We start from the raw sequence: 24,892 nt of genomic DNA on the forward strand, positions 1-24,892 counted from the left end.
GTAGCTGTGCTGTGGGTGACTTCAATATATTTACCATCTTTATCACTTATCACTCACCATGACTGCACCGCGGGCATGTTAGACATGTCCCTAGGTCAAATCAACCATGTTAGAAATTCGTTAAGTCGACTTAAAGACTTGAACGTTGTATCTGATTCTAAAGGTACCACTATCTCCAGAGCATTTCCCCTTTCAACCCCAGAGGATTCATATCACACCACGCTGGAGGTCTCAATCAAGTCCCAAAAACAAGTCCCAAGCTTCTATCTTCAAATATACGAAAGTTGATATTTCTACCAAATACCATTTCCGATCAATCAGTTATATGGCAGCTATAGAATATAGTCGGCCGATCCCGGTCGTTCCGACTTATATACTGCGTGCAAAGGAAAGAAGGGTGTGTGCAAAGTTTCAAGTCGATAGCTTTAAAACTGAGAGACTAGTTCGCGTAGAAACAGACAGACAGACGGACATGCTCATATCAACTCAGGAGGTAATCCTGATATAGAATATATATATAATACTTTATAGGGTCGGAGATGTCTCTTTCACTGCGTTGCACATCAGTCAAAAACAAAAATGGACAAAAACGTCAAAAACGTTGGACAAAATTATAATACCATCTGCAAGGGTATAAAAATAAATCAAATAAAACAAGAAAGGAGAGCTAACTTAGGGCGGAGCCGAAGTTGATATACCCTTGCAGTTAAAACCGGATATATATCGCAAACATCGGATATAGTTGGCCGATTCTCTTATGATTACATCATAATAAAACCAATAAATTACAATAAAAAATTTTAAAAAAAGTCCCAAGCTCCTATCTTCTTAAATACGAAAGTTGATATTTCTACCAAATACTATTTCCGATCGTTCAGTTATATGGCAGCTATAGGGTATAGTCGGCCGATTCTAATGAAAGTTGGTAGGTTGGATTAACAGACCAATAATAGAATAGTTACTAAGTTTGAGCTTTCTATCTTCAAAAACACGAAAGTTGGGTCAATTTCGATCGTTCAGTTATATGGCAGCTATAGGATATAGTCGGCCGATCCTTATAAAATTTGGCATGTCGTATTATTTTGCCAAAAGTAGCACTCATATAAAAAACTGTCCATCTGTCCGTCTTTCCGTCTGTCTGTCTGTCTGTTTCTACGCGAACTAGTCTCTCAGTTTTAAAGCTAGCGTCTTGAAACTTTGCACACACCCTTCTCTCCTTTGCACGCAGTATATAAGTCGTAACGGATCGGCCGACTATATCCTATAGCTGACATATAACTGAATGATCGGAAATGGTATAACTTTGGTGTTTTTAGAGTTAAAGAGTTCAAATTTGACATTACAGCTATTTTTGGCAAAACATTACGACATGCCAGATTTCATAAAGATCGGCCGACTATATCCTATAGCTGCCATATAACTGAACGATCGGAAATGACCCAACTTCCGTGTTTTAGAAGATATAAAGCTGGAATTTAGAACAGATTATATTTTTGGTCAGTTGATCCAACCTACCAAATTTCATAAGGATCGGCCGACTATATCTTATAGCTGCCATATAACTGAACGATCGGAAATGACCCAACTTTCGTGTTTTTGAAGATAGAAAGCTGGAACTTATAGATTATATTTTTGGTCAGTTGATCCAACCTACGAAATTTCATTAGGATCGGCCGACTATATCCTATAGCTGTCATATAACTGAACGATCGGGAATGGTTTTTGGAAGAAATACCAACTTTGGTATTGTTAAAGATAGATGTTTGGGACTTGTTTTAAATTTTGTGTTATAATAAATTGGGTAATACTATACTATAATACAAAATTGTAATGTTATACAACTATATCCGATGTTTGCGATATATATCCGGTTTTAACTGCAAGGGTATATCAACTTCGGCTCCGCCCGAAGTTAGCTTTGCTTTTTTGTGTTTAATTAGAATCACCTGCCGAGTTAAGATAAGCATTGAGGTTCAATAATATAATACGCAAACTTGTCTTTTAATTTTGATGCTATCGACTCAAAACTTTACACACATTTTTATTTGGTTTGCACACAATATATATTTTTTTTCTTTGCAAATTAAAGCGTGAGAATAATCACAATGGCACCGTGGTATGATTGAATAAAAATAAACAAGGAAACAACAGAAAAGCTTTCTTCGGATCTCAACCCTTTAGATTCGAGAAAATACTATGTCCTAAAATCTAGGAGACTATGGAGACAGTGACTTCCGCTTTTACGTATCAGCCGAATGATCCAAAGTTAAACACTAGTTCCGAATTTAGTTAAAAATTGAGTTTTAGGATTAGAAAAATGATTGTTAGCTAAAAGAAGATTAAATAAAATTAAGTAATGTACTAAATTAAAAATATTGGACTTACTTTTTCTGTTCAGAATCAATGGAGTATCCATTGGGGCAATTAACAGTAGTACATTTATAGCTTCCACGTGTGTTAGTGCAGATGTCGTTCTGAAAAAAATTGTGTACGAATATGACTTAAGTTCAATATACTTTTCTTTGGATTATTTATTTTTGGTGTAACCTTATTTTATTTATTTAAAGACTATACCTTTATTTTATTTAAAGACTATACCCTAAATCGTCCAAATAACTAAGCGATCATGAATCCCGCTACTTTGTAATTTTTTAAGAATGCGAAAATAAGAATTAAGAATGGGCGAATTTTTAACTTACGGTTAACTTGTCAAAAGTCTTTCATCAGTAAGTCTAATTTATGGACCCTTTGAACAATTAGTCAGAAACCAACCTTTTGATTCTGTTTATACCCTTGCAGAGGGTATTGTAATTTTGTCCAAAAGTGTGCAACGCAGTGAAGGAGACATCTCCGACCCTATAAAGTATATATATTCTTGATCAGGATCACCTCCTGAGTTGAGATGAGCATGTCCGTCTGTCCGTCTGTCTGTCCGTCTGTCTGTCTGTCCGTTTCTACGCGAACTAGTCTCGCAGTTTTAAAGCTATCGTCTTGAAACTTTGCACACACCCTTCTTTCTTTTGCACGCAGTATATAAGTCGGAACGGCCCGGATCGGCCGACTATATCCTATAGCTGCCATGTAACTGATTGATCGGAAATGGTATAACTTTAGTGTTTTAAGAGTTAGGGAGTTTAAATTTGACACGAGAGCTATTTTTGACAAACCATTACGACATGCCAAATTTCATAAGGATCGACTGACTATATCCTATAGCTGCCATATAACTGAACGATCGGAAATGGTTTTTGGTAGAAATAGCAATTTTCGTATTTTTGAAGATAGAAGTTTGGGACTTTTTTTAGATTTTTTATTTTAGTTAATTGGTTTTATTATGATGTAATCATAAGGATCGGCCAACTATATCCGATGTTTGCGATACATATCCGGTTTTAACTGCAAGGGTATATAAACTTCGGCTCCGCCCGAAGTTAGCTTTCCTTTCTTGTTTTGAATTAAAAGGGTCTAAGTCAGAGACAAGGCGTTTTTTTTCGCTCAAATGTGATCAGATTCACTGAACGTTTGACTGCTCAATAGCTCAAGCTCAAAAATAAATAAAACATGTTATTTATGCGTATGCTTCAAGTACCGAACTGAAGGGACGTGCTTTGCCCGAGCTCCGGGAAAACTGCAACATAATATTTTTTTAATAATAAAACGGACTAACCAAACAAAAAATCTGGGGTAACCCAGATTAGACGAAAAGACACTGAACCACAATTTATGAAAAGCAATAGACAAGCTTTATATAACAGTTGTTATTTGCTTGTTTTAAATAAATGGGTGCCACGCAATGAAGTCATTGAGCAACGATCAAAAAAACGAGCGAAGATGTTAAGTGAACCGAAGAAACGGCTTCTACTCTTACCTTTCAACCCACGATACTGAAATGGAAAAATCGGCGATTAAGAACAACGCGGCTCTACTGACCGCTGAAAGCCAAAGGGCACGGTCCTGCTCTCCCGCTCTGCTCACTCCGACATCCACGTCATGGAGTTTTTAGTGTAAAACTCCCCCTCCAATGACGGAAAAAAATGTTGCACCAACAACAAGCAGTGCTACAATTTCTGCAACCACAACCACATAATTCAAAATACCGCGACGTCAACGACTACAGCGAGTACAAAAACAACCATTTCGGAAAGTGTCAAAGCGGCCCCGGCCACACAGACTGGAATGGATCGCTACATCCAAATTGAGCGCAAGCCTAAAAAAAAAATTTTCCCTACTGGCGGATGTTGAAGAAAACCAACCAGCCCAAGACACCACAAAAAAACCCAAGCCCCCTCCAATCTACATATATCAGGGAGAATAGCTCGAGTGCTCTGGTCAACCGAATTTGAATCGCGTTGATCGGGAACGGTGACAACTTTTATGTTGTCCCGCTTATCAAAGGGAACATCCATAACACAAAGGTGCAAACCAAGACTGAAGAGCACTTCCGAATCGTGTCCAAATATCTGGACAATGCTTGGAAAAACTATTACACGTACCAGCTGAAAAGCAGTAAGGGCCTACAAGTCGTAGTAAAAGGAATCTTAAAGAAAGGGCTTCATATGGACACACTAGGTCATACTGCACACTTCGGGCTGTCTGTGTAGTCAATAGGGGACAACGCTCTCCAGAGCTGAAGGAGTTGAAGAGTCAAGCGACCGAAACGCGCAATAAAATTCACAAATTCGTACATTGCGTCAAAAACTACGCCAGACGTCATAAGTTCCCCTAAACACCACAAACGGCTTATTCTATGCCGATGCTCTACGGTCTGGATTGGAAAATCCAATTCAGACTCACAAAGCGTTCAATAGGCCCTAGAACAGCCACATAGCAAAACGGAAACTATGATGCTTACCGTCCAAAAAAGTATGATTGTGAATTACGTCTAGTGACTCCCAAGGGAAGGCAAATGTACCATGAAATTGTAAATGTGAGAAATAAACTGGACTCTGTTTTCCCTGGAAGTCCCAGAGTCCCATACTGACTAACAGGCCCATGCAAGCTTCCAGACCTTATTGATTTTGCGGTGACAAAAACATACCTCGCAAAACATACCCAACAAACAACAACCAAACTCGCTTCTCATCTTAGAGTAGTGGAAAGGTGGCTGTCCGACTGGCACAACCAAACTCGCTTCTCATCTTAGAGTAGTGGAAAGGTGGCTGTCCGACTGGCGCATTAAAATAAACGAACAAAAGTGTAAACATGTAAAGTTTACTCTTTAAAGACAAACTTGCCCTCCGTTTTTACTAAAGGGTATGCAGATAACTTAAGGCATCGAAGTAACGTACCTTGGCGTCCACCTTGATCTTGAGAAGTATCACTGGGACACCTTGGTATGTTCGCAACGCAAACATCCACCGGGATCTGGGCATCCTGTCCATCCTGAAGCAAAAAGTGTCTTTTAAAGAAAAACTGTCTTCGCACCCAAATTTCCTCGCTCAGAAGTTGACTCGCGCTTCCATCGGATCCCGCCTGCGACGCTATGAACTCTCAACCCAGCAATCAATTTTTGGGGCTGTCTAACTATGTATCAGTCAAAATGAATGTTAATACCTTAATATGAAATGGAGATTAAAAAAATAATAGCTAGGTTTAAAAGAAATGTGAACATTTTTAAAGAGCTCTTTTTTTCTGGCATATTAAAAAAGGAACAATTCTAGACAGATAATGGAGATTCAACGAAAAAGGAAGTAAGAAAGTTTACGAAGCACTGTGTTTGCTAGGAGCCCTACCCTACCTTTTATCATCTCCTCTAAAGCATGGCTCTGATGATCCCTTTTAAACACTTAGGACTGAAGAAACATCAGCTGGTTCAGTTTAAAATTATTAGCGATTCATTTAAATAATATTTTCATTCATAAGGGATAAAATAGACTCTAATTAGTTAAAACATTATTTTTTATTCATGTGTCAAATATCAAAAAAGTAGTAAGAATAATAAAATAGTAAATAATAGTAATTTAAAAGTAAATTAAATAAAAATAAATAATAAAAGTGAAATTTGGTAGTATGGGCGTCGGGTCAGGCAGCAAACAACAGTTACGTTTTATTAATTAATAATGTACACATTGTTGATCGCAAGCCGACTCCTTTTCGGCCGCTCGGCTTTATATAATTCGGTATGTCAAGCTAGCGAGCATACGCTGAGCCTATTATATAAGGCGGGCGCACTCTCATTCGTTATCGATTTGCGCTCGCACCCTAAATTGGCTTTCCGTTGTATAATCGCAATTTCATATACGGCAAAATAAAGACTTTTCTAATGTTTAAAACTAAATACATGTTGATTTTTTATTTACCGGCATTGAAATATCTCAATGACCAAACAAGGGGGGGATATATAAAAATGCATGGATTTTTTTTAACATATGGGCATTTCCTGGGGTCGCGAACGTACGTTCGTACGCAATTAGTGCCAAAAAATCAAAGAAAAAAACCTTTTCTGATACTTTTTTTTTTGTTTCCGATAGCATTTGGTGAGTTCTTTTCTTAGTTTAAATTATGGTTCTAATGGATTTTTTATTTTCATAATATTAGCAAAAAACATGAGGTCGCGAACGTACGCGAAATGGAAGTCGGTTTTGGCTTGCTTAAGCAAAATCCATAAATCTGCGAATTGGAATGGAATATTTTAATGCAATAACTTTACTTTTAAAATAGAGGCATGTAGCTTTCTATCGAGTCTATTCCCAATTAAATATCTCCATTAGTTTTTATACCCTTGCAGAGGGAATTATAATTTTGTCCAAAAGTGTGCAACGCAGTGAAGGAGACATCTCCGACCCTAAAAAGTATTTATCTGCTTGATCAGGATCACCTCCTGAGTTGATATGAGCATGTCCATCTGTCCGTATGTCTGTCCGTTTCTACGCGAACTAGTCTCTCAGTTTTAAAGCTAGCGTCTTGAAACTTTGCACACACCCTTCTTTCCTTTGCACGCAATATATAAGTCGGAACGGCCCGGATCGGCCGACTATATCCATAGCTGCCACATAACTGATTGATCGGAAATGGTATAACTTTGGTGTTTTTAAAGTTAGAGAGTTCAAATTTTGGGTGAGAGCTATTTTTGAGCAAATGAGAGCAAAATATAACGATATGCCAAAATTGGTAAGGATCGGCCAACTATATCCTATAGCTGCCATATAACTGAACGATCGGAAATGACCCAACTTTCGTGTTTTTGAAGATAAAAAGCTGGTAGAAGCCGATCGTTATGAAATTTGGTAGGTCGGATCAACTGACCAAAAATATAATCTGTACCAAGTTCCAGCTTTCTATATTCAAAAACACGAAAGTTGGGTTATTTTCTTATGAAATCTGGCATGTCGTATTATTTCGCCAAAAATATCTCTCATGTAAAATTTGAATTTTATAACTTGAAAAAATATCTATCATGTAAAATTTGAATTTTTTTAATAACTCTAAAAGCACCATAGTTATACCATTTTCGATCGTTCAGTTCTATGGCAGGATATAGTCGACCGACCCTTATGACATTTGGCATGTCGTAAGCTTTAGCCAAAAATAGCTCCCGTGTCAAATTTGAACTCTCTTACTCTAAAAACACCAACGTAACGCAAAAAACGATAAACTAAATCGTTAGAAACCTTTTCAATCGAACAGATAGAATTCTATGATAGATTATTCTATCCAACAAACTATCTGAACCAGTCATACAAAAACATTATTAACTATGAACATTTACTCTACAAAACTTTGAAAATTTAGAAGAAATAACAGAACTAAAATTTCATAAAAAAGTAATCTACGGTATTTTAATTTTGTTTACTTTGATTATTATAACAATAAAACTTTATTTATACATAAAATTAAGAAACAAAAATATTAAAATTAATGTGAATATAATTCAGGAGAATTCAGTACTAGCTTTAGAGGAGTTATACATCACTACCCCCTCTCTACCCGCTAATACACAACTTCTAATAAGGCTTACGTTGCAATCTAAAATAATATAAACAATAAAAATTATAAAACACAGAAATTACAGAAATTACCCAATTACGAATAAGCAGAGTCAATCCGAAGCCTTAATCATAAAAAAGGAACCACTTAACCACTTTAATCACACTCCCCACTTAGAACCCAAAACCAGACTCTGCAATCAGAAATCATATCACACCTAGCATTTAGATCTTAAACCCAAACAAAAACACGATATATAAGACATCGTCAACGATATAACCGATGCTTGCGATTAAACTGCAGCATAGTTGGCCGATCCTTATGAGAATATCTTAATAAAACCAATTAATTACAATAAAATATTAAGAAAAAAGTCCCAAGCTTCTATCTTTAAAAAAACCAAAGTTGGTATTTCTACCAAATACGAAGGGTGTGTTCAAAGTTTCAAGGTCATTGCTTTAAAATTGTGAGATTAGTTTGCGTAGAAACAGACAGACAGACGGACATGCTCATATGAACTCAAGAGGTGATCCTGATCAGGAATATTTTAGGGTCGGAAATGTCTCCTTCACTGCGTTGCACCCTATTGAACTCGTTCAGTGCCCACATAGAACTCGTCCCGGAGCTTAAAATGGAATCGGACATCGACTACACCACGAGCGCCCTGGACGAAGTACTCGTTGCGGCAGCTAAAATCTCTACTCCTCAAAGGAAGTAACTAGACCGAAATTTAGTAAATAAGTTAGTTATTCTTTAGCAGTGAATCGGAGAACACGCAACTTGTATACAGTCCACTCAAATAAACTATTTTGAGAAAAATCAACTACGCATTATATTTCTCAACAATGCCAGTAATTCAGCCAGATGCTACCACTCAGCCAACTGCACCTTCATTTCGGCCGAACAAAGTCGATTATGTCATAAAAAGGCTAAAACCAAAAAAGGCGTGAGCTACTGACGCCAAAGATGCTGATCGAACATCCAAAATGCGCTATAAAGATCGTCTGCAAACTATTAAATGGGATAATTATTCTTGGCTATTTCCCAAAAAAGTGGTAGAAATCCATCATAATGATACCGAAGCCTAAAAGGACCACACAATTCCGACATCGTACAGACCAATAGGCCTTCTATCTTGTTTGTCTAAAGTGTTTGAAAAACGCTTTGTAACTCGCATAACCCCACATCTGGAAGCTTCAATATTATCCCGGCACACCAAATTTGCTTCCGAAGGAACCACGGAACCAAGTGAACCGATTAACGTCAGAAATACAGCTTTTGAACAGCGAGAGTACTGTAGCGCTATTTTTCTCGACGTTCTCAAGCATAGCTCGCAAATAACTGTTAACCTTTTTCCTTATGTTCAGTTTATGAGAACCACCGAAAAAATTTTGACAATCACTATCTCTCAGAGCAGGAGACTTACTTTCTTTAGATTTTGGTTTTCGGCTGAGTGTTTTACGTGGAGATATTTGTAAAATGCACGCCTGCTGAACATCGCTCACATCGCATACATACATACATACATGTATGTATTATGTTTACCAAGTTACCATGGTGTGAGGGTTTATGGGGTGACAGGGGGGCCCTGAAAAAATTTTGCCCACTGGGCCTTTTTCCTTAAATCCGCCACTGATTATGGATTGACCTAAAAAGTCAATTCAAAAAGTCTTTTCAACACTTTGAATTCTGTTCGAGGCACAGTGGCACAATGTGTAACTTTTTGAATGAAAAACAAATTTCTTTTATTCATTTATTTTCTATTATATATGTTTAAAGTTCAGCCTAATAATAGTCTTTTGCTTAGAATACATTGTAAAACTTAAAATGCTGTCTCAACAGATATTTGAGTAGCCGGGATTGCCAAGACTACATGTGCAAGCACATTTAAGTTTGGCGATTTTTTTTTTCGGTCTTTCCGAATTTTAGAAATGACTTGTGCATCAATTAGAGTATCAGCTAGCATTGCTGTATTCATTATGAAGCTTAGAGGCCCAGAGTATATGTTAGGAGGATTTGTTAGTATATGTTAAGCTATTTTTAATTTATTAGGCTAGGAGGAGTTAGTAAGGAAATTTAAAAATCTATATTTCAAATTGTTGTTGTAAATTGTTGAGATGTTGTAGAGTAGAGACCATTGTAGTTCGAACATAAGACCCTAAAAGGGTCTTACTGTACATATTTTGAACTACAATGGCTAAGGACTTCAGTCCGTTAAATTTAGTCGTGTTAGTAAATTATGGCTATCTACATCCCCATTAATTAGGTTATGTAGGAAAAGTACACCCTGCATTGTCCTGCAATTGGTTAAACTTGGTAAGTTTATTAGCAAGAGTCTATTACTATAAGATGGAAGGTGAATTTTACATCACAGTTTAGACCTTTAAGTGAAAAAGTTAATGAAAGTTACATGCACAGTACAGTGTTTAATTATACCCTTGCAGAGGGTGTTATAATTTTGTCCAAAAGTGTGCAACGCAGTGAAGGAGACATCTCCGACCCTATAAAGTATATCTATTCTTGATCAGGATCACCTCCTGAGTTGATATGAGCATGTCCGTCTGTCTGTCTGTCCGTTTCTACGCGAACTAGTCTCTCAGTTTTCAAGCTATCGACTTGAAACTTTGCACACACCCTTCTTTCCTTTGCACGCAGTAGCAAAGCAAAGCAAAGCTTCCTGTAGCTGCCATATTACTGATTGATCGGAAATGGTACAACTTTAATGTTTTTAAAGTTAAAGAGTTCAAACTTTTCAGGAGAACTATTTCATAAGGATAATTTGGCAAAATTATAAGACATGCCAAATTTCACAAGGATTGGCCTACTATATCTTATAGCTGCCATATAATGTAACGATCGAAAATGAACCAATTTCGTGTTTTTGAAGATAGAAAGCTGAAACTTAGTACAGTTTCTATTTTTGGTCAGTGGATCCAACCTACCAAATTTCATAGGATCGGCCGACTATATCCTATAGCTGCCATATAATTGAACGATCGGAAACGTTATTTGGTAAAAATATCAACTTTCGTATTTTTGAAGATAGAAGCTTGGGACTTTTTTTTAGATTTTTTATTTTAATTAATTGGTTTTATTATGATGTAATCATAAGGATCAGCCAACTATATCCGATGTTTGCGATATTTATCCGGTTTTAACTGCAAGGGTATATCAACTTCGGCTCCGCCGGAAGTTAGCTTTCCTTTCTTGTTTTTTGAATGAAAAGTAATTTTTTTTTTAAATAATTTTTTTTTTTATTATATTTATTAAAAGTTCAGCCTAACAATAAATAGTATGGGTTTTGAGTATTTATTGAACTCCTACGTTGGCTTAGAATAAATTGTAAAGCTGTACCTATGTACTTGACTAGCCAGGATGGCCAAGACATGCAGGCGCACTCAAGTTTGCCGATTTTAGCCATACATTTATATAAAAATTGTATATATCGTCGTTCTAATTTTGGTTATTTCCCTACCCATTGTCGTTTTAATTATTTTCTCTGAATATCCAAATGAAACAAGACCCACTAACTTTGACATGCACACATAAATACAAAAAAGACTTTTTGAATCGTTTCACAAAATCAAAAGGTCCTGGAAAGAACAGAGCAATAGGGAACAGAAAATAATGCCCGTCATTTGAGCAAGAGCAAAATTTCTATATGAACAAAGTAAACGGTTGCTCTCAGACTTTTTGATCAAAGAATCATTGAACAATCTGTGAACAGTTATTTATTCAAGCGATAAATATACCTATGAAATCCGAACCGGTTGCAAGTGTCAGCATAAACTGTCACATTGCTGGGCCTAAAGTATATGAACTAAAGTGCAGCTCCTGCTTCGGCCTCCTATTTGGCACAGCGGTTCAAGGTATAGTGTTTTTAAACTTTTTATATATTATTTATGTGTTGTTTATTTAAACTGGTCTGTTCTATGAAGTCTTGTAACAAGACAATTCTTGTCCTCATTCCAGCCTACCATCCATTGCTGGCTATGTGAAAACGTCGTACACGCCAAGTGTGCCGGGTTCACTGCCTCAGTTTCTGGTTTTCTGCCCCGTAGGTCTGGTTTACGTTATTGTTGTGAAAATTGTCGACAGACTAAGAATGGATTTAAAGAGTTGATCACTGGTTTTCGTAAAATCAATGACCAGCTCTGTGCGCTTGACACTCAGCTTAGCGGCCTTCAGCTGCTAACTGAGTCCCCTAAGCGTAAGAAATCCGCTGTTTGTGATCCACCTCAGCCTGCTCAGCCGTCAATAACGCAGCCGCTCATATCTTTAGCCCCCCAAGAGCTAAAACTGAGAACAATTCGCCGTCCGAATTTCTCAAGAAAAATGAGCAATTATCCGATATGTGCTCCGTGGTATCCCTTTAAATGATACCATAGGTGAAACCTTAGGTGATTTCTCCATCGAAACATATATTGGTTTTTCGGCTTGCCCCTGATTCTTCAGAGATTGATATCTCGGCTTATATCAAAGCAAAAACTAAAGCCGATATAAAGGTAGAGGACTTAGCGAAAATAAAATATAATTATTTAAGGCGCACGTCTTTTTTCAAGATTCGTGTGCCTGTGCTGATGTTCAAGACGATTTATTCACCCAGTTTTTGGCCAGAGAATATTTTCTCCAAGAAAATCAGCCTAGTACTATAAAGAAAAAAGTTTTAAAACAAGTGGGGGTGAAACTTCCACATATTAGAGCTACTGACCAACCTTCCACCTCTTCTTCGTCCACTAACCCAAAAAACTAGAATCGTCATTAACACTTACCTATCAGAATAATAGGGGGCTATGTAGCAAACTCCCCAAACTATATTCTGATAGTTCTTTCTTTGCATCCCATATTATAGCCTTTACAGAAACTTGGTTAAAGCCTCCGAAGTTTTTCCAAGTAAGTACACCACTTTTAGAAGGGATCGTTCTCAGCGAGGGGGGGGGGGGTGGAGTCCTCATTTCGGTGGACTCCACTCTTGCTTCTGAAGAGGTGAAATCACAAGAGTTTGGTGACATTGAGCTTATTTGCATTAAAATCATTTTGTCCGCGAAATCCTTATACATTACATGTTCATATATACCGCCTTCGTCTGAACCGCCCACATATTGCAGCATTTGTCCGCTATTCAATCCGTTTTTAACCTTATGACTGATCGTGACCAGCTCGTAGCTGTGGGCGCCTTTAATATCCCAGAATTACCATAAAGTGGTCCAACATCGATAACTCACCGTCTTTATCTCTTATCACTCACCATGACTTCACCGCGGGCATGTTTGGCTGTCCCTAGGGCAAATTTATCATTTTAGAAATTCGCTAGATCGTCCTTTAGACTTATGTTTTGTATCTGATCCCGATGGTACCGCTCTCTCCAGAGCTTTTCCCCTCTCAACCCCTGAGAATCCTTATCACCCCATGCTGGAGGTATCAATCGAAACCATTCCTGGTATCGATCAGATGTATCCACGCATGGTAAATAAGATTCGCTGTTTTCGTAATGCTGATTTTCATAAACTTAATAGCCTTATCGATACATATGACTGGTCCGATATTCTGGCATGCATTACAATTTAGAATTCTGGCATTAGAAAATGTTTATTGTACTTTGTACTTATTGTACTTATTGTAATTTTTTGACTCATGTGTGCCATGGAAATATGTGCAAATACATCCTCCTTGGTTTATAAGGTGCCTCACTAACCTAAAAAATACTAAAAATAAGCTTTACTTAAATATAAAAAAACCTGCAGTAGTATAAATTTTTCAAGATATCTACTAGCTCGGTAAAATTTTACCGTGCGTAACGCTGAATGTTACAGGAATTATATTCGCCGCTGCCGGATACAATTTACTCAAGATCCAAAGCAGTTTTATAATTTCTTACATAATTTCTTTACATAAAAAAGGGAAAAGGTCCGATGCTCGGCAATTCCAAAGTTAATTGAAAAATTAATTACCCCTCATTTGCAACACCTTTGCTCTTCGATTAACTCTCCCTGTCAGCATGGCTTTATTAAGCGTCGCTCCACCACTACAAATTTACTGGAGTTGACATTCTTTGTCATACATGGATTTTGTAAGGGATATCAAACCGAGGTAATTTACACAGACTTCAACAAAGCATTTGATTCAGTTAATCACTCATTCTTGTTGAGTAAACTGAATATGCTGGGTTTTAATATAGACCTCTTAACGTGGATCTCCAGCTACTTTGATGGAAGGACACAAAGAGCCTTATTTAAAAACATACAGTCCCGTCTGGTCCGTGCTACATCTGGCGTCCCTCAAGGAAGTCATCTTGGCCCGTTATTATTTACGCTTTTTATAAACGACTTGCCCCCTGCTTTAACGAACTCTCTAGTTCTTATGTATGCAGATGATGTAAAGCTTTGTCTTCAGTACAAATCAATCTCTGCCCAATGCAGTCTTCAGTCTGACCTTGATAACTTTCAAAAATGGTGTTTAGCTAATGATCTAATATTTAACAAATCAAAATGCAAGCATATGTCTTTTTATCGTTCTTTCCCTCTACAAGCTACGTATTCGATTACTGGGATTGCCTTAGAGAAATTAACCCAGGTCAATAATCTTGGCGTCCTATTAGACATGAAACTTAAATTTTCCGACCATATTTCCTTAATGGTTAATAAAGCTAAAGGAGTCCTTGGTTTTATTAAAAGGTGGTCAAAAGAATTTAATGACCCATACTTAACCAAAACATTATTTATTTCTTTGGTCCGTCCGATACTGGAGTACGGTTCATGTGTCTGGAGTCCCCAATATGGAGTACATAAGGACCGCATAGAATCCGTACAAAAGAATTTAATATTCGCACTTAAAGGTCTATACTAGGATGCAAATCTTCAGCTTCCATTCTTGAGTAGTAGACTTTTACTTATAAACTTACCCAGCTTAACAAATCGTAGGACAATGCTCGGTGTAGTTTTTCTGCATAACCTTATTAACGGGGATGTAGATAGCCAGAATTTACTAACACGTATAAAATTTAACATTCCTAGTAGAAGGACTCGAAACTTTAGTCCTCTGTTCCTTAGCCGTTGTAGTTCGACATATGCGCTACATGACCCTTGTTTGCTCCAAATGGCAAACTGCGAAAATGCCTGTTTCAAGCCAGCAACTATGGTCCCAGTAGAAACGCATCAACCGAATTCAATCGAAGTTCATTTATTACTAGTTTCTATTTGCTCCTTCTCTTCTTTCATTCGAAACTGCGACGCAGCGAGTGACAAGAACGAGTACTTAACAGAGCTATAATATCTTTAGGCCGTACAATTCAAATATTTCTCATAAGCATGGGCGTGAGGAACACACGTAGATATCTTGCAGCTCGGGCTCGTTGGGGGTTATTTTTTTTGCTCGTAGCTTGCTATGCCCCGTCTCATAGCTAAGTAGCCCAAGTTGCGAGTTCTACGTATTTCCCTCACATATTATTTTTATAAACAAGTTACGACTAAACATCGGCCGCGTTTAATAGCCGAAGGGCTTCAGAAAATGGTGCTAGTCGATGGACAGCACGTTTGTAGATTCCATTTTTAGTTTTTACGATGGCCACTCGGACCCTTCCATCAGCACCTGTAATCGTTTCAGTGATGACGTCCAAAAGCCATGTCTGAGGTGGCAGATTATTCTCCTGAATTGCGACAACGGTTCCAGCAGTTAAATTTGGCGACTCCTTATTCCATTTCACGCGTTGTTGTAAGCTCTACAAGTAGTCTCATGACCAATCCTGCCAAAAGCGTTGTTTTATCGCAGACACCAGATGCCAGCGCTGAAGAAACGATAAATTCGGTTCCAGATTTGCCTGAACGGTTGCTGGAGGCAAGGTCGCCAAGCTGGTCCCGAAGGAGGTGCCCAGGGGTTATAGCTTCACCACCGTTTGGGCTTGAGCCGTCAGCGATAACGATAACGGCAGCGAATTCAGCACTGCTTCAACTTCTACGATCACCGTCTGGAGCTCGTCTTCTTTTAGTAACGCGTTACCCACACCTCGGAGAAACAAGGGCTTAGCCGATTTAACGGCCGCCTCCCACAGCCCTCCAAAATGTGGGGCTCTGGGAGGGATGAAGATAAATTCGAATCGACGAGGTGCTCCAAATGCTGTCATTGCATCCTTATGGGTTTCCAATTTGCTCATTAGGTCATGTATGATACGTATGATCATGTCCGACAAATCTAGATAAGCACAGCGGATATGTATTAGCGGTGAGATCTTTTACAAGTTCAAGATGAACGGCTTTTGACAGGAAGCAAATGAATATCGATACATATATCTTGATTGGAGGCTTGCCACGAATTCCTAGCGATACTCGAATCGGCCCAAATAAGTCAACTCTACTAATTGCAAACGGCCTTGTTCCTATCAAACGGTCGGCTGGTAAGTTACCCATTATTTGTGAAGCTAATTTTGGCTTGTATCGAAAGCAATGTACACATTGTCGTACGACTGCGCTACATTCGCGCCTAGCAAGTATGAGCCTTAAGAAGCTTAAGGAAGGATAAGAAGGATTAAGTGAAGACCACGAGCGAGATTTTGTTGCGTTAACGAATCGTAGGAAGTACGCAACAATGCGCATTACTTTAAGAAATGAAGATGAATTTTCGACAATTTTTTTATCGGATTCGGCTTGAGTTGTGTTGTAACGTGGCTAGTAGTTATATTCCGAATCTCTAACTCTTCGTAAGTTTTGATTTGCTGAATTTTTTTATTTTGAGGCCAAAGCCTTTGATGGAATTGATGGAAAGTCTGCTGGATTGCTGTCAGTGGGTACATGGCGCCAACGGCTAGTTGAGGCTAGATGAGGTCATCTCTTGAATCTTACTGACGCGGTTGGCAACAAAGGTTTTTAGTTTTGAAGGATGTGTTTGCAGCCAATAAAAGACGATTTCTGAGTCGGACCACATTACAACTCGTTCAACTGGAGAGTGGATCAGTGGACGAACTTCTTCCCACAAGTTGGCTAGCAAGAGCGCCGCGCAAAGCTCCAGTCGTGGTACCGACTTTGTTTTCAGAGGGGCCACTCTTGATTTTGCAGTAAGCAATTTAACTTCCACACCATGTGAATGTTCGACACGGATGTACAGGCAACATCCGTATGCCTCAGTTGAGGCATCCGCAAAGTCATGTATTTATTTCGTACATACGGTATTTTTTTTCGTTCCTACATGCCTTGGAATTGTCAATATATCCAACTCTTCCAAATCAATTGTGATCGATTGCCATTTCTGCTGAAGGCTTTCAGGAATTGGATCATCCCACTCTATCTTAAGAAGCCAAATCTGTTGTATAAGAATTTCGGCCTTTGTGACAACAGGACAGATAAGCCCGAGAGGATCAAAACGGCGAGCAGTAAGGGACAACATAGATCTTTTTGTTGGCGCATGGGTTGTACACATCTCTCGCGAAGAAAACTTAAAGATGTCATGTTTTGGGTTCCAAACAAGGCCTAACGCCTTTGTATCTTCGTGCTCCCCAACAGATACATCTGTAGACTGATATATTAGAAAATTTTTTAGCTGCTCACAGTTAGTTGCCCACTTCGAAAGAACAAGCTCGGCCGAGCCTAAAATTTCAACTACTTCGTTTCGCATCGACGTAAGTTCTTCGATTGTATCCGCGCCTGACAAAAGATCGTCAACATAGAAGCTATTTGATAACACTAAGGAGAAACTGAATATATCTCACTGAGGTACTTGAGGCAGCGGATAGCTAAGAACGGTGCGCAGGCCGTGCCGTATGTAATGGTATTCAAGCGATAGACTTGTAATTTTTCATCCTTATACTGTCTCCATACTATTAGCTGAAAATTACGATGGGATTCAGTTATTTCGACGTGTCTATAGATTTTGACGATATCTGCTGTAAAAGCGTATTTGCGAAAACGAAACCTTAGCAATGTAGCGGATAGACACGGCTGTATAGTTGGTCCGATCATCAGCAATTCGTTCAATGACACTTGAAAGCTTATCTTACTCGATGCATCAAAAACTACTCTAAGTTTAGTGCTTGAAATTTGCGGTCTGAGCACACATTGATAAGGAATGAAGAAATGAGGCTCACTCGGAATTTCATCATTGACCAACGTCATGTTGCCTTAGGAAATGTACTCCTTCATAAAGGCAACGTACATGGAATTTATTTCTGGGTTATTGGACATCCTCCTTTCTAGTGCTAAGAACCGCCTTTTTGCGATTTCAAACGACGAGCCGAGACAAGTAGGGCTGGACTTAAATGGCAATGAAACTTGAAGTCGACCGGAGGGTAACCGAACAATACTCTCGATGAATGCCTTTTCGCACATAATTTGCTCCGGAGTGTAAAGTTTATTCTGTGCAATGCTCGGGAGACTTTCTATTTCCCAGAATTTTCGAATCAACAAGTCTACACTGCAATGATCTTAAACCACCCTCAACATTGAGGTAGCCTGTTTGAAATTTGTTTTTGATGACTTATGGTACGATCTGATACGATCCATCCAAAAACGGGATTTTGTAGGACTGGACCATATGTTTCCTGCTTAAATTTCCCTTCCTTTAACAACTCGAAAAATACGTCAGCACCAAGCAATATGTCAATTTTCTGAGGTTTGTGGAACAGTGGATCAGCTAATTTTATGTTGTCAGGGAGGTTCCAGTCTAACACTTGAACTGCCCTCTCTGGTTGGGACGATGATATTGACTTCAGAACAATAAGTTCAGTTTCCAATTGAAATGCCTGTGTTCGGGAGTGTATAGCTTGAACTACATGGCGAGCTGATACAGCTGATTGACCTATTCCAAGAAGGTTTGTGTCTTTTCGATCACGCTTAAATTTTAGAATTTTGGATAACTCCTCTGTTATTAAGTTTACCTGTGACCCGGAATCTAAAAGCACACGAGCAATATGCATTTGACCATTGCTACCTGTAATGTTAACAAGGGCTGTAGCTAATACAATCTGATTTGAGTCGGCTGTCATCACGTGGTGGACGGCAGAGATGGTCAAAGGTTGTGTCACAATCGGCTCTTGAGTGGAAGCTAGCTCGGAGCTATCGGAGAGTCGGAGCTGTATCTATGAAGCAGTGAATGATGTGGTTTGAATGAATGCCACAAGCGAACTGCACGCGTGAATGTAGTAATCCACAGCTTTTCAATAATAGCATTTTGGATCCTGGGTTCGAGTGGTATTGGCAACAGACAAGGAAGTTTTATTAAAGGTCTTTAAAGAATTTGGCCGCCCCAGTTTGCGAGACTTTTGCGTGCTTAACGTAGCTTCATCTGCTGCTAAATGTTGGTAGCGTTTATTGAGTGCATCTTGGCAATCCTGCCAAAGGGGGATGTTTTGAAAGTCTAAGCTCTCTTCCCATCTAGACTTAGTTTTTGCGTCCACTTTGGTCATGACGATGTGTATGAGCATTGCATTTCCTATTACCTTGTCACTGCCTAGTGAAAGCAAGGATTCGTAGATAGCTGTGACAGTATCTATCATATATATACAATATATATGATATACAATCAAATATACATATAAAATGATATAATTTTTTGCGTGATATACAATCAAAAAAAATTAAACACATCAGTGCACTGATTGTCGTACACCCGATTTGAGGGGGCCGCTCGCGAGGATAATACCGGATTAATGGACACAATTTCCTCTTGAAGGTTAAATGCACGATTTATGTAATTGTTTAAAGTGTCTAATCTGCACTCTAATTCGCTGCCTCGAATGGATACGATTTGTTGTTGCATAAACTCTCCCATGCGGTCTATGTCACCCTTAATACTTTCAAGACGCGAGAGTAATGAATTAGCATGATTGTTGCTATCATTGACATCATGTACACTTGAACTTTGCTGACGACTTAAACGTCGCTTCGGAGCCATGATGCAACTTTACGCTAAAATGTCAATATAAGTGACTCTTTGCCACCCACTGATTTAATTGAACTTGAATTCTCAAGTAGGAAGTACAGCTATCTAGTGTTGCGATAGGTTATTGATTGATTTTAACTTATTTTAACTTTGTCACTTTGTTATAACTGTACCCTAATTGCATGTGAGCTCAAGTGCACGCGTGAGCCGTTACTCTGCAGCAGAGAGACAAATTGGACAATTCGAATTCACAAAACTCGGGCTAAGCGCAATTAAGGTGATGCAGTGATTTTCAAAGCTCCCTCTGATCAGGAAACTGTTTTTTTTTGTTGTATGTGTGTTCTGGTGTGTGGTATGTTATGTGAAGAGAGAAAGAACGGCACCAAGCAACTAAAGAACCAACTGAAAGCGTGACATGTGTTTGACTCAAAACTTACGTCTTGCCTAATATTCATTTACTGAAATGATATCAATTTGTTACTCAGCGATTGGCGAAATCCAGCGGCGTGTCCAGTATAAGCCCAAACTGAGATTCCACGGTGAATGTATATATGTGTATTACCCGGTAACCATACCAATAATCGAAACAATTGTTAATTATATTCAAATATATATTTATGCGCGGTGGTCTGTTCACTCCGGCTGTAAGAATAAGATTAGATTACAAGAATTGACAAGAGTCAAAGTATGGCCTTATTGAGAGTCATAATGGGTCGCTCTCTCGCTCTCAGAGATCACCGGAGGTACAGACTCCCACATCCCTCCTTTATTGATGAGCTTCAGCTTCAATCCTTCTCCGGGTGCCGATGTCGTCTCAGACGTCGATTCCCTCTGTTTTGATTCATCCAGTGTCCTGAAATTTAAAGGCTGCAGAACGTCACCTGTGCTTCGGGAGGGTGGAGAGTGATCTTCGGTCTCAGCTGGAGGTTGTGTTTGTGGAATCTTTTTCACATGGCTCACATTCCTTGTTAAAGTTTTTCCCCCGCCTGTTATTCTTATAATGTCTCCCTCTCTTCCTTGTACGACGTATTCGGTGGTGTCAAAATTTGGTGTAAGCTTGTGGGGAAAGATTACGTTTTTAAGAAAAACCTTGTCTCCCACTTCAACATTAATTTCTTTGGCTCCTCTCCTCTTGTCGGCATATTCTTTGCCTTTCTGTTTGTTTACTAAATCACGGGCTCTTTCTACTGAGTCACTGTATTCTCCCATTAAATCCTGCACCCCCGGAATCTTGTCCCTTATTACTCGATTGAACATTAATTCCGTTGGTGCAGACCCTGTGGTTCCATGGGGAGTCACATTATACATCATAACAAATGATTGTATTTCTTCCTTGAAATTTTTCTTGTTGGTGTATGCAATTTTTAGCCTTTTTACTAACGATCGATTCATATTCTCAACTTCCCCATTGGCTTGAGGCCAATAAGGTGGCGATGTTACTTGCTCGATTCCGCATTGCTTACAATATTCCTTAAATTCTGCACTCACATATTGTCTTCCGTTGTCAGTTTTCAGCTTTTTAGGGTAGCCTAATCTGGTGAAAATTTCTTTCATGGTACTGATCAATGACGTTGATGAGATCTATTTTAGAAATTTATATTCCATGTATCTTGAATAGTAGTCGATAAAAACTAGGATGTGCTCGTTGTTAGGTAACGGTCCCAAAAGGTCTTTAGCCACAAAAATCCACGGTCCTTCTGGAAATGTGGTTCGTTTCATAGCAGTGGGGTTTAATGCTTGCGATACCATTATACAATCTACAATACTGCATGATTTGACGAATTTCTTTGCGTCTCGATCTATTTGCGGCCACCATACCTTGGACCTTAATCGTCGCTTCATCGCTGACTCTCCCGGATGACCTTCGTGTGCCAACGTTAGAATCGCCTGTCTTAACGCTTTTGGAATAACTATGCGAGTTCTTCGCATCATGATGGATCCAATAAGTGAGAGCTCATGTCTGAACGGAAACAGACTGTTTGACGATGAAGCGTTCCACGATTCGTCCTGCAGGCACGACATTGCATCTACAATCTCCTCGTCGTTAATGCTTTTCTCTGCAAATTCAGTGATCGGACGACGGAGTCGCGTTTTCGATTACGTGGAGAATGCTATGTTCGCCTTTCATGTCGTAACAATATCCTGGGTTTAATTTGCATAGACGAAAAAAAGTATCCGCAATATTCTCCTTTCCGGTTTTATATTTAACAATGAATTTGAAAGCCTGGAGGCGGAGGAGCCATCTTTCGATTCTCGCTGGAGGCTTCGAAGATGGTTTAAAAATGGTTTCTAGTGGTTTATGATTGGTTATTAGTTCGAACTCTAATCCAGCTAGATAATAGAAGAATTTTTCCACTGCCCAAACTAATGATAAGCTCTCCTTCTCGGTCTGCGAATAGCGCTTTTCGACATCTGTCAGGCTGCGACTAGCAAAAGATATTATTTTCGGTTCATCGTCTCCATGGAATTGCAGCAATACAGCTCCCAATGCAACCGGACTGGCGTCTGCAATTAACTGTGTTTTGTGCTTTGGATTGAAATACTGCAAGTTAGGAATTTTCGCCAGACACGATTTCAGTTTATCAAACGCATCCTGTTCCGTAGCACCCCAGGTGAACTTCTCGTCCTTTTTGAGCAGTCGTCGCAATGGGTCAGTTTTATTTGCTAACTCTGGAATGAATTTTCCTTCATATGTTACAAGGCCCAAAAAACTGCGAGTCTCCTCCTTGTTCTTTGGAGGCCGAAAAGATGTGATGGTGTTAATTTTTTCCGGATCGGCCTCGATGCCATGATTCGATAAAATGTGACCCAAAAAATGTAATTTAGAAGCTTTGTAGACACATTTCTTTTCATTTAATACTGCGTTGTTTTCTTTTAGAATGCCCCGAACTCTTTTCAATGCTTCATCGTGCTCGTCCTCAGTTTTTCCAAAAACAATGATGTCATCTATGTAATTTAGGACATTTGAGGAACCCGACAATAGTTGCTCAAGCCTCCTTTGGAAAATCTCTGGTGCCGAGTTGACTCCAAACATTAATCGCTTGTAACGAAATAATCCTAACGGAGTTATAAACGTTGTTATTGCTCGGCTTTGTTCATGTAGCTCGAGTTGGTGGTATGCATCCTTGAGATCTAACCTGGAGAAGTATCTAGCATCCCTGAGTTGAGTCATGAACGCTTCAAACGTCGGTAAAGGATAGTTTTCCCTTAAAATGGCTTGATTTGCTCGCCGCATATCCAGGCATAGTCGAATGTCTCCATTTTCTTTGAAAACTAAAACCATTGGTGAGATCCAGGCACTTGGGCCATTTACAGGTTCAATAATATCACGCTTTAGAGCATCCTGAATCTTTTCACGCACCTTTCCTTCTAATGCAATTGGTATCCTTCGCATGGGCTGTTGTACTGGTTTTATGTCCTGATTTATTGCCAACTTGACACTGTCGCCCTTCCACTTCGGAAAAACCGATACCTCCTCAATATGATTTATCTGCAGACCCAGCCGTAGCACATCCAACTTAATTGTAGTTTCTCGTCAAAGCAATGACTGTTGTCCTTTTTCAATGGAGGCAATCATTTCAGCCTCTTTACCGACAGAAATTGGTGCCTCAAATACGCAAATTACATTTAAAATTAGGTCCGAAGCATATCCTTTGAACTGGTTCTGTGAGTTAGGACGAACATTGAACACTGTGGCTTTATTCCTTTTTAGAGTGGACCAGTCGTATTGGCAGATGAGATTATAGCGAGACCCCGAATCAATGATCAGAGATATGTCTGCCCCCCCGACTTTGCATTTGAGGCATTCTTCTTGCTCATCACAATTTATTTTGAAACAATTCTCAGTTTTCGGCTTTTTAGTGTAGGAGCCCGTTTCACCTGGATTAGTAGATCTCCATTGAGAGTTCTGTCTTTTTAAATTCGTCCTGCACTTCCTTCCAAAATGGCCCAGCCGACCGCACCGATTACATTTCGACTGTCGAGCTGGACAAGTAGGACAGTCATCTTTGTGGCCAGTACGTCCACATCTCTCGCATTCGAAGTTCCGTCTATTTCCTTTCGGTTTACTTGTCACGACTCTGTTTACCGGCTCCTCTGTACCCTTTGTCATCATTGCTGATTCTTTTCTTATTTCTTCGTCAACTTAGCATGCCTCGAGTATTTCATCCAGTGAATGTTCTTTTTCTAATAATTTCCTTTTTGAATCTCCTGATGCCCAAGCGTCGATTACCTTATCTTTAAGAGAAATCTCTTCGATGTCAGCTTTCGTTGATCCAAAATCGCACCTCTTAATTTGTTGTCTTAGGCGCAAAACAAATTTGGCAAAACTTTCGTCGCCAGATGGAATCAAACTTTTGAACATGTGTCTTTCGAACGACGAGTTTTGTTTGGGTGAGAAGAACGCTGTCAATTTGTCCACCAACACCTGAAATACATCATTTTGTTCCTCTTCGTCGAAATCGATTACAGCATCTGGTAATGAATACGCTACTGATTGCAGCTGTATTCCACCTAAATGGAGTAGTTTGGTCCTCTTTTGCTTGCACGCAGTGATCTCCTCTGATTCAGCATAGATCTTAAATGCTCTCAGCCATTTCTCCCATTCCAAACGAAGCAGTGCTTTGTCAATGCTTTCGCACAAGAATGGTTTACTGGGTAATTCCGCGTTCATCTGTGAAAATTTGGATATCTCTATACACATATGTATATATATATATATAATTTATTTAATGAAACTGAGTTTCGCTTCATTCTGTCACTGACTCCAGTTAGTTCGTATCTAACTGTACCTACTTTACTAAACATATGTATGTTTTTTTTTTTCTCTCTGACTTTTGTCAGTCTTACTGTCCCTGACCTTTGTCAGCTTAGTACATATGTATGTACATACATGTATGGCTAACTGCCTCTGAAAACTCCTTTTCAGATAACTCCTTTTCTTTTTTTTTTATTATAATTATTATTATTACTGTCTCTGACCTTTGTCAGCTTAGTTCGGGCCTAACTGCCTCTGATCTTTGTCAGATAATCTCTCGCTTTCGCACATTTTCTTGTTTTATTTATTTCAAATTGCATGCACATGTACATACATGTATCGTGT

The 24,892-nt window shown here is 39.0% G+C and overlaps 1 protein-coding gene across 3 annotated transcripts in view; it reads right to left on the reverse strand.

Moving 5' to 3' along the window:
* Positions 1 to 24,892, reverse strand: part of LOC122322090 (fibulin-1) — a 608,226-nt gene that overhangs the window by 53,947 nt on the left and 529,387 nt on the right. For all 3 annotated transcript variants that reach the window (XM_070282405.1, XM_043213493.2, XM_070282404.1), the window contains one exon: positions 2,386 to 2,474. In XM_070282405.1, the coding sequence (XP_070138506.1) occupies positions 2,386 to 2,474 (89 nt within the window). The remainder of the gene's footprint in view (positions 1 to 2,385; positions 2,475 to 24,892) is intronic.

Source organism: Drosophila bipectinata, chromosome 4, assembly GCF_030179905.1.
Source record: "Drosophila bipectinata strain 14024-0381.07 chromosome 4, DbipHiC1v2, whole genome shotgun sequence".
Lineage (NCBI taxonomy): Eukaryota > Metazoa > Arthropoda > Insecta > Diptera > Drosophilidae > Drosophila > Drosophila bipectinata.